Genomic DNA, 11,276 nt, shown 5'->3' with positions numbered 1-11,276 from the left:
GCAGGTGGAGGGGCGGGACGTGGCATCGAGGGGCGTGGCCTGAAGACTCTCACACTGGCGTTCTCGTTGCAGAGCGGAAGCCGACTTCGCCCGCCCCGGAAGTGCAAAGACCGAGCTTGTGCAGGTGTGGGATCCGCCGGCGAGGCGGCTGTTTTCGAGATGCCGGGAGCCGCGGCTGAGGGCTCGGAGCTGTACGGGAGCATCGAGAGTTTCGTGGAGGCCCTGAAGCGGGACGGTGGGCGGCGCAGCTCCGAGGACATGGCTCGTGAGACCCTGGGGCTGCTGCGCCGGATCATCACCGACCACCGCTGGAGCAACGCAGGTAAGGCGTGTTGGTTCTGTCGCGTCCCTCGCCACTATCCAGTCCCCAGGCGGAGAGTCGGCCAGGCCTCATCTCGCTCGTGCCCTCTCACCCTCTCTCCCTCGGACCACAGAGGAGCTGATGGAACTTGTCCGCCGAGAGGGCCAGAGAATGACGGCTGCGCAGCCCTCGGAGACCACAGTGGGCAACATGGTGCGGAGAGTGCTCAGGATCATCCGGGAGGAGTATGGCAGGTCAGGATGTGGGCCATTTTTGCACCAGTCCCTCTCCCTGGTTGGAGCCCTTAGTGGAGCTGAGCAGCTCCTGTTGCTTAAATGACTACGTCTCCGCCCACCTCCCTGTTTGGATCTTGTTGCCTACTTAGACTCCACGGACGCAGCGATGAGAGCGATCAGCAGGAGTCCTTGCACAAACTCTTGACATCCGAAGGCCTGAGCGAGGATTTCAGCTTCCATTATGCCCAACTCCAGTCCAACATCATTGAGGCAATTAATGAGCTGCTTGTGGAACTGGGTAAGAGTCCTGAACCCTGATCACAGGGCAGGTTACAGGCAGATGAAGGAAGAGAAGACCCTAGAAGTTGTTCATCAGCAGAGATGGGAGATAACCAGTCCTGTGGTTCTCCAAGCTTTGTCCTCTGTCCTGATTTAGAGGAAGGGTTGGAACAGGTGGCAGAATTAAGATAGCCTTCTCTACATTTCCTTACATACCAGCCCTTTATAGACTGTGGATCCACTGCTGCAGAGACTATTAGGACAGAGCTATATTTTCACTTTAAAGATGAACTCCCTAAAACCACAGATGATAGACTCTTTTTCACTAAATTTCTTCTTGAATTTTTATACACACAGATGCACCACCTCCATTCCCTTTGTCTTTGTGACCCAGGAGACCTGCAGGTATTCATTACAATCAAGAGTTCCCCAAGGGAGGAAGAGGCTGGGTCTGTGTGTCTGGAGCTGCTGCTTCCAAATTCCTCCCCTATTTTTCTTCTGTGGCCTCCTTCTCAGGTGGAGGTGTTGTGGCCACCTTTTAGAAGAGTTCTTTTAGGAGGAAACTGTTTACCCCACTCCTAGCACTTTGCAGTTTCTCAAATTGGACCGTTTCTTTTGCCTGAATTCATGGTCTTCAAAATGAATTATAGGGAGCTGGTGTTGTGTCAGGCAGGGTTGAGGAGGGGGGGTGGATAAGTGGATGAGTAAGGGTTCTGCTGGGAAAGAAGGTAGGCTGAGAACTTGGAAAGTAGAAGATCCCAGTGGGGCAGGGCTTTTCAGAGAATGTGACCTTCACATTAGGTCTGTTAATCCTGTTACCAGGGTCTGCTTAGGTGGGCCTTCTGTGTGAAGGACACCTGTCTCTGTCCAAGTTCTATCATTCATGTTTGTCTTGTGTTGGTGTTGTGGCATGGCCGTTTCACATTTTCCTTGCCAAACTGACTGTTCTTGCAGAAGGGACAACAGAGAACATTGCAGCCCAGGCGCTGGAGCATATCCACTCCAACGAGGTGATCATGACCATTGGCTTCTCCCGAACGGTAGAGGCCTTCCTCATAGAGGCTGCCCGAAAGAGGAAATTCCATGTCATTGTGGCAGAGTGTGCTCCTTTCTGTCAGGTAGGTGGACTGCTGGAGCTGCTAAGAAAAAGGAAAAACAAAAAGAATAAAGAAGTGGCATTTGGGGGATGCCTGGGTGAATCAGGAGTTGAGCGTCTGCCTTTGGCTCAAGGCATGATCCTGGGATCGAGTCCCACATAGGGCTCCCAGTAGGAAGCCTGCTTCTCCCTCTGCCTATTTCTCCCTCCCTCTCCCTCTCTCTCTCTCTCTCTCTGTGTGTGTGTGTGTGTGTCTCTCATGAATAAATAAAATCTTTAAAAAATAAAAAAATAAAGAAGTGATAGATGGGCTCCATGCCAACTTTCATTTTTTTTTAATTAATTTTTATTGGTGTTCAATTTACCAACATACAGAATAACACCCAGTGCTCATCCCGTCAAGTGTCCCCCTCAGTGCCCATCACCCCCACCCCCTGCCCTCCTCCCCCTCCACCACCCCTAGTTCATTTCCCAGAGTTAGAAGTCTTTATGTTCTGTCTCCCTTTCTGATATTTCTCACACATTTCTTCTCCCTTCCCTTATATTCCCTTTCACTATTATTCATATTCCCCAAATGAATGAGAACATACACTGTTTGTCCTTCTCCGATTGACTTACTTCACTCAGCATAATACCCTCCAGTTCCATCCACATTGAAGCAAATGGTGGGTATTTGTCGTTTCTAATGGCTGAGTAATATTCATTGTATACATAAACCACATCTTTATCCATTCATCCTTCGATGGACACCGAGGCTCCCTCCACAGTTTGGCTATTGTGGACATGGCTGCTAGAAACATCGGGGTGCAGGTGTCCCGGCGTTTCATTGCATCTGAATCTTTGGGGTAAATCCCTAACAGTGCAATTGCTGGGTCGTAGGGCAGGTCTATTTTTAATTCTTGAGGAACCTCCACACAGTTTTCCAGAGTGGCTGCACCAGTTCACATTCCCACCAACAGTGTAAGAGGGTTCCCTTTTCTCCACATCCTCTCCAACATTTGTTGTTTCCTGCCTTGTTAATTTTCCCCATTCTCACTGGTGTGAGGTGGTATCTCATTGTGGTTTTGATCTGTATTTCCCTGATGGCAAGTGATGCAGAGCATTTTCTCATGTGCATGTTGGCCATGTCTATGTCTTCCTCTGTGAAATTTCTCTTCATGTCTTTTGCCCATTTCATGATTGGATTGTTTGTTTCTTTGCTGTTGAGTTTAATAAGTTCTTTATAGATAGAGAACCCAGAAGTGGACCCTGAACTTTATGGTCAACTAATATTTGATAAAGGAGGAAAGACGATCCACTGGAAGAAAGACAGTCTCTTCAATAAATGGTGCTGGGAAAATTGGACATCCACATGCAGAAGAATGAAACTAGACCACTCTCTTGCACCATACACAAAGATAAACTCAAAATGGATGAAAGATCTAAATGTGAGACAAGATTCCATCAAAATCCTAGAGGAGAACTCAGGCAACACCCTTTTTGAACTTGGCCACAGTAACTTCTTGCAAGATACATCCACGAAAGCAAAAGAAACAAAAGCAAAAATGAACTATTGGGACTTCATCAAGATAAGAAGCTTTTACACAGCAAAGGATACAGTCAACAAAACTCAAAGACAACCTACAGAATGGGAGAAGATATTTGCAAATGACATATCAGATAAAGGGCTAGTTTCCAAAATCTATAAAGAACTTACTAAACTCATGCCAACTTTCAATTGATAAGCAAGACATTGAGAAGATAAAGTAAAACATGAAGGGAATTTTCAAGTTGTTCATCCTGTCAACATTCTTAAACACTGGCTGAGGAGAGTTAGGGGAAATGCTGGGTCCAAGAAAAGAAATATATTGGTTCTTTTAGGAATCAAAATAGGGTAACTTGCCTTGGGGGATGACTGATGCTCGGTCTGACCTCACTCAATCCCTATGTAAATAATAGGTCTTTAGAAAGGAAATAGGTAAGGATGCAGGAGGTCATAAAATAAGGAGCCAGGAACTATCCTGTCAGCGCTGCCTAGTTACACAAGCAAGTGGTATTTCCAGTTTTGTGGCTGCTCTAGTGCTTCTGTGGAAAATTCAACATTTATTGGCTTCTCCTGGGCTTCCCTGCAGCGTACCAGAGAATACCTACCATGGGCAGAAAAAGGAATTACCTGTTGGCAGTTGTGTGTTGGCTGTGCCCAATATCACAGAATTTTCCACATCCAATTCCTTTGGAGATGCCTTGCACACTCTCCCCACTCTCTTCTAACATCAGGCCCTTCTTTCCTATTGCAGGGTCATGAAATGGCAGTCAATTTATCCAAAGCAGGTATTGAGACAACTGTCATGACTGATGCTGCCATTTTTGCTGTTATGTCAAGAGTCAACAAGGTGGGTGTATTTGGAGTTATATTGAATTCATGAAGATTATACTTCTAAAATACAGATTTCTTTTTTCTCCCCCCTATAATATCCATGAGAAGAAAGCTTCTAGTACCTTTTGAAAGTATATACTTGGGGCTTTTTAATATATTACCTGAACTTCTTTTCCCTTTATCTGTATCATTGTTCCTCACTTCGATTAGCTTCTTTTTGTTTTTGTTTTAAAGATTTTTTCAAGCAATCTCTGCACCTGACATGGTGCTTGAATACAACCCTGAGCTCAAGAGTCACATGCTCTACTGATTGAGCCAGCCAGGCACCCCAGAGCAGCTTCTTTTTTATGAAAGCATCGAAGAGAATGAAATAGGGCTATGTTAAGTGTGGTAGCTGCTAGGGATTGGGTAGGTGGTCCCTGCCTTCTGCTCAGAGAGCTTGGCAGTGGTGGATGGTGAATAGAATAGCTCCTAGCTTCTCAGGAGGTGTGGTATATAGATTCCAGAAAAGACGGGGCTAAAAGCAGGAGATAGTAGCTTCTTGTCACATACTATACTCATTCTTTCTTTGGGAAGCTACCCTTGAGCTAGAACTCCTGGTCTTCACTGTAGAATCCGTTTTCCCTTACTAGTGCACGACCCTCAGTGTCAAGACTGAGGCCCGAGCATTTAGCCTGTTGTCCCCAATGGCCCATTTAAGGCTCTTGCAGTGGGATGACTCACATTTTGCTTCCTGTTCCAAAGGTGATCATTGGCACAAAGACCATCCTGGCCAACGGTGCCCTGAGAGCTGTGACAGGAACTCACACTCTAGCACTGGCAGCAAAACACCATTCCACCCCACTCATCGTTTGTGCTCCCATGTTCAAGCTTTCCCCACAGGTATGTATGTGTCAGTCTATAGCCAGTAGAGAGAAGGAAGCCAAAGTGTTGGGTTGAGCTCTGGGCCTTCAATCTACTCACTGTGAGGCTTCACTTTATCTGCGTTTACTAAATGGATTAGACCCAGTAGAGGTTGGGAAAAGCCACAGAAGCCTTGAACCAGGAAAAAAAGATTGTTATAACTAGTCAGCTTTGAGAAATCAAAATTGTAAGGTCAGGACAGTTGGGGGAGGCCCTTTGTTTACACTGCCACCATTGCCCAGCACCCTGTTTCTGGAAATGCCAAACAAGTTGAAACTTGGAACATAGAAATCGGTTTTATTTGTTATCATTGGAGGGACAGTTCTCTGTAGCCTGAATACAAGTAGTGTTACAAAGTGGGGAGCCATTTCATTAGTGATAGAAGCTGTTTGCTTTGAAATACCAACCTCTTTGCAGATCTCTTTTAAATTGAGGTGAAATTCACATAGCATGCAATTAAACATTTTTAAATGTACAGCTCAGGGGCATTTACTATAGTCACAGCATTGTGCAACTGCCGCTCTCTGGTTTCAGACCTTCATCATCCCAGGAAAACACTCCGTACCCATTACATAATCACTCCCCATTGCCCCCTCTGCCCACCTCCTAGGAATTACTAATCTGCCTTCTGTCTCTGTGGCTTTGCCTGTTTGGAATATTTCATATAAAAGAAACCACACAATATGTGCCTTTTGTTTCTGACTTCTTTAACTTAGCATGATGTGTTCAAGGTTCCTAGCTCTAACAAGAAAAAAAAGGTTTCTTTTTGTGGCTGAATAATACTTTGTTACAGGGATCTACCACGTTTTTATCCATTGACCTGTTGGGGGGCAGTTGGGTTGTTCAACCTTTTGCGAATAATGCTACTGTACAAGTTGCTGTGTGGACATACCTTTTTTATTTCCCTTGGCTGTATACTTAAAAGTGTAATTTGCTGAGTGTCTCTTTCACCCCCCAACCCTTTCAAATTTTTCCTTGTCTAGTTCCCCAATGAAGAAGATTCATTTCACAAGTTTGTGGCTCCTGAAGAAGTCCTGCCTTTCACAGAAGGTATGGAAGGCGGGGAGGGGGGGTGTGTGTGCATGCATGTGCACATGTGTGTACTTTGGTCTTTTTGATGATGTTCTGGTAGTCAGTGGGGATTGAATGTTGGCCAGATTGTGCTTTTTATCATTCTCATGGGGCCTTCCCTTTAGCATCTTAGGGTGCCTGATCTAGTCTGTGTTTATTTTGTTCTGAGACTAATATATTTGAGTACTGGGGTCATGGTAGGTTGGTTCATCTAGCATTAATGGGGTTTGGCTTTGCACATTGCTTGATAAACATGCAGCAACCCACTGGGAAAATGTACTAGTTCTTATTTGCTGTAGGGAATCATTTTGGTGACAGGAGTGCCAAAGGAAGCATGCTCTAAAATGTGCCTACTATAAAACTTGCCTGTAACCTAGATACTTTTGTGTGTTGGGGTCCCTTTCTCTGACTTCTGAAGGCAGCAGCTCTGCTCAGTGAGCCTCTCACCTCATCAACATAACAGGGCCTTAAACACCTTATAGAAGCAGAGCTGGGATGCTAATTCTTAGAAGTTGAATAACTTCATCCATTTATTCACACATCCATTTTTTCAAGAATTATTTGTATCTGTTGAGTACCCACTATGTATCCAGCACTATTCTAGGTACTAAGGATGTAACAATGAACAACACAAATAGGCCCTGCTCCCACAGAGCTTACATTCTATTGCAGCAGACAGACAAGAAAATGTCAGGTCATGGGATGTTTTGGGAAGAAAACAAAGATGATGTGATGGAAAGTAGTAGGAAACTACCTTAATGGGGCAAGGGTCTTAATGAGAGGACATTCCAGCTGAGTCTAGAATGAATAGAGCTCACCATGTAAAGATCAAGGAGAGAGTCTTCCAGGCGTTGATGCAAAGAGCCTCAATTAGGTCCATATGGCTGGAGAGTAATGACATGAAGGAGAGTGGGATGAATTATAATTAGTGTAGTACAGTGAGGAGGGGCCAGATCTTGAGGGCTGCTATCTGAAGTTGGGAGTTTATCCTACGGGCTATGGAAAGGCATTGGAGTTTGAAGCAGGGTGTCATGATGTGAAGTCCTCTCTTCTGGTTTGTACTTTGCTGTAACTTCCCTTTCTTGAGGTTGCAGGTATGTCTGCATTATTGAGCCTAGAATCTGTGTGCTTAGTTATTAGAGCAGGATCCTCCACTTTATTTTCAGCACGTGTGATTGCCTTTCAGGGGACATTCTGGAGAAGGTCAGCGTTCACTGCCCTGTGTTTGACTACGTCCCCCCGGAGCTCATTACCCTCTTTATCTCCAACATTGGTGGTAATGCACCTTCCTACATCTACCGCCTGATGAGTGAACTCTACCATCCTGATGATCATGTCCTATGACCACCACTTGTTCTAAGCAGCTGCTTAGCCAAATACAGAATGGAGAGGGACTTCAGTGTGACTGCTGAAAACATCGTCCTTGCAATGGAGAGTGACCTGGAGTCAACCTGAAAAAAACATAATACTGTTTCTTGCTTTTTAGTCATCCCATAACAAGGATGCACATTCAGGACTGCTGCTTGCCTTTCTGATCTTAATAGGAGCAGCGGGGCTTGACCTATTGCTTTTGGAGTCTCTTGGAGGTGCCTGGCTGCCTCAGTCAGTAGACTATGTGACTCTTGATCTCGGGGTCAAGCCCCAAGTTCGAGCCCCATGTTGGGCACAGAGTTTACTTAAAAAATTCTTCAGTGGGGACACCTCTTAACCTCTTGGTGATGTGGGGTGTCTGGAACTTAAGTTTCAGGAACTTAAACTTTCTGGTTCAGTGGGGTGTTAAACTTAACACTGAAGACCTTGCTGGGATACAGGTTTTTGCTCAGAAATGGCTACCACACCTTTTCCTGGCCGGTGCCAATAAAAGCTTCTTGAAGATTTCTGAGATGGTTTATTTATTGTTCTGCTCTGATTGAACTGCTTGACACAGCAGCGGCAGAGCCCTTTTTGTGTTTTCATAGAGGGCTGTAATTAGAGGGAACCATCTAAAACAGAAATGCAAATGAAAGGATTTACAGTTTCCTTCCTAATTCACTGGCAGTGGTCCCAAACAACTTGTTAGTAATCTAAGACAGTGGTTCCAAGAACTCTGATCATCAGAATCATTTGGGAGCTTTAAAAAATGTACCATTTTGGGCTCTATCCAGACTTCTATCATTTGATCTCTGGAATGGCACCTGAGAATTTGCTTAAAGCAAATCTGACATACTGTGGATCATCATGTATATACGCTGCAGTAGAGGTTTCAAAAGGGGAGCTTTAAGGGCTGTATCTGGATTAAAGATGTTTTGGCTGGTTCACCCTGTATTTAATTTGAATTAGTTACCAATATTTAAAAATACAAAGAAAAAAATGTGGAGATTGCACATCAAACAAATTCATATTTCTTGCTTCTCTTGAAAACAGAAGCTTTGGCAATTCTGGGCCCAAGTTTCCAAATGGCAGCAGCTGACTGTAACTGGGCAGCTTCTGAATTAAATGGAAAAACCTGTCTGCAGTTCCTCCCATTTAACACATTTACTATCTACCTAACCCCTACAGTCATTTGCTTTGTGAGCCTTGTGTTAAAAGAATGGGACAGATTTGTAACAAAGTCCAATTAACAGTCTTAAGTAAAACAAGCTAGGAAAAAGTCAAGCTGCAGAGCAGTATGCAGAGTATGACCTTCATTAAAACAAAACAGTATGTATACGCAATAGGATAGAAGTCTAGGAAAAGGGGCGCCTGTGTGGCCCAGGCGGTGAAGCATCCAACTCTTGGTTTTGGCTCAGCTCATGATCTTAGGTCGTGAGATCAAGCCCCATGTGGGGCCCCACGTTCAGTGGGGAGTTTCTCCCTCTCCCTCTTCCTGCTCCCCACCCCCACCCCCTTGCCCACAGTCACTTGCTCTCAAATAAATCTTTAAAAAAAAAAAAAAGTGGAAGAATAGCATCAAACAGTGGCAAGCAGGACAACATCTAATTTTATTTAGTATGTTTATATATCATTTCCAATTTTTTATGTATACTACTTTATTTTTTGTATACTACTTTAGTAATTACTTTTTCAGAAAGTCTCCCCAGGGGCACCAGGGTGGCTCAGTGGCATCTGCCTTTGGCTCAAGTCATGATCCCAGGGTCCTGGGATTGAGTCCAGCATCGGGCTTCCTTCTCTCTCTCCCTCTGCTCCTCTCTACCACTCATTCTCTCTCTTGAATAAATAAAATCTTAAAAAAACCTGCCCAGGTAATTCAGATGATCTTCCATGTTTGGGAACCACTGGTCTAGAACAGAGGTCCAAGGCAGACTTGAGTGTGCTGAGGAACCCTTGGGGATGCTGGTCACAGACCAGCTTCCTGTCTCCTGTGGCACTGTCTGTGGGGTGGAAGGGAGCATGAGTCTGCATGTTTAACAAACACCCTAAGGGATTTTAACAGGTGATTTGAGAACCACACTTTGGTAAACACTGGCCAGAGGCAGGTTATGAGGTAAAGGCCTCTACCCTTTGACATCAACTTGAGGTAGATCTTTGCCTTAGGGCTCTTGTCTTCCCTTGAAGAGGGTAAAAATAAGATTGAAGAGGGTCAGAAAGACAACCTAAAAACTCTATGACTCAGAAGAGCCTGACTCAGGCTTCAGTCTGTCAATTATCTCTTAAAGCATCTAAAACCCGGCACTTTCTCAGTGAAGTGGCTTATAGCTACCAATTATGAGCAATTGTCTCCTCTGTAGGCACCAATTCTAACAGCAATTCACTTGGGTGAAACCGTGTGGTCTGGAGTAAAAGCAGCAGTGAGTCAAGGAACTTAAATCTGTTTCTGGCCCCAAAAATGCTTTATGATACTTGTCCTTTGTGCATCTTAGTTTCTAGGTCTAAAATTAGCCCCCACATTCTTCCCAGGCATAAGTGCAATGGATGAGGGTTACAAGAGTAGAGGTTCTGTCTCGTTTTGGTCAACTCTTAAAGTTCCTGGGACAGAAGAACTGCACCAATGCATATTCTTTTAGGCTCTTTAGGACCTCAAGCGAATCCCACAAAGCTATTTATAGGCCTCATTTTTCTATTTCCCTCTCCCTTTTCCTGTTTGAGGAAGAGTAAATATTGAAATGGGAGAGCCTGATCTGAACGGGGAGGCAGGGGTTCCATGTGAACTTCCTACCTATCTGCCTTCGTGCCTGCCTGCTGCCTGCCTCCTGCCACCGCCGCTGCCCTCACAGATGGAACCGGAAACCAAAGACAAAAATCTGTAGCTCCAACTTGAAGAGGATTAATAGAAAGAGGATGCCATGCCTGTGAGAGGCCTCCTGAATATGCTAAATCAAGTCAGAGAATCACTCAGTACAGTTTGTAAAGACACTGTTCCCACGGTTTATGTCTTCCAATTTGGGCGGAGGGCAGGAAAGGCACAATTCTTGGAACTCAAATAAGGAACAGAAATTCCTAATTTAGCATCAGAAGAGAAGTCTCTGAAAAATCCTCCACCAAGGAAAACTTCAGCGGAAAGTGATACCTCAAAGAAATACACGCCGGTACCCGTAGGATCATACGTTTCACAGATGTGCTTTGCAAATCATTTCTCAAAGCAATCCGTCACATCAGTCTTTGGGGTAATGAAGGCTGCCAGTTCCGCAGTCCCATCATCGAGCTACGTGACTCTCTAACACCACATATGTAGAACTCGGTACATCAGAACTATTTTGCCATAAAGATAGTACCAGATGGCGATGTTAAAGTAAAGGCCACATACTATCCACCTGTCCTCCCCAAACTCAGCAAAATTCCCTCTGTAAACGAGCACCTAGTTGATACAAAAGAGCTATTCTGAAATGTGGTTTGGAAGTGTTCTCTATCTGGCTAACTTTGCTTTGAATTATTCCTTCATTCACCAAACAGATGTTCCAGGTTATTGTGCAATGGCTAAGCAATTATTATTAGTAAAGAGCTTAGAGTCTAAGCTTTCTGTCTTCTGCACGACACTCACTCAACGGAGGGCCGCCTTTGAGCCTAACCACACTTGCAACTCTGATTGCCTGATGTTTATATTAAACACTGAACTGA

The 11,276-nt window shown here is 44.7% G+C and overlaps 1 protein-coding gene across 1 annotated transcript; it reads left to right on the top strand.

Annotated features, from left to right (window-relative positions):
* The first annotated feature begins 80 nt into the window (after positions 1–80).
* On the top strand, positions 81–8,117 carry EIF2B2 (eukaryotic translation initiation factor 2B subunit beta). The gene is made up of 8 exons (XM_055304494.1): positions 81–322; positions 435–555; positions 687–835; positions 1,771–1,934; positions 4,189–4,284; positions 5,013–5,150; positions 6,155–6,221; positions 7,429–8,117. The coding sequence occupies exons 1-8, from the start codon at positions 160–162 to the stop codon at positions 7,584–7,586; spliced, it is 1,056 nt and encodes a 351-aa protein (XP_055160469.1). The 5' UTR covers positions 81–159; the 3' UTR covers positions 7,587–8,117.
* The last annotated feature ends 3,159 nt before the right edge of the window (positions 8,118–11,276 follow it).

The sequence above is a fragment of the Nyctereutes procyonoides genome, unplaced genomic scaffold (assembly GCF_905146905.1).
Source record: "Nyctereutes procyonoides isolate TBG_1078 unplaced genomic scaffold, NYPRO_anot_genome, whole genome shotgun sequence".
NCBI lineage: Eukaryota > Metazoa > Chordata > Mammalia > Carnivora > Canidae > Nyctereutes > Nyctereutes procyonoides.
This window is presented reverse-complemented; position numbering and strand designations above follow the sequence as displayed.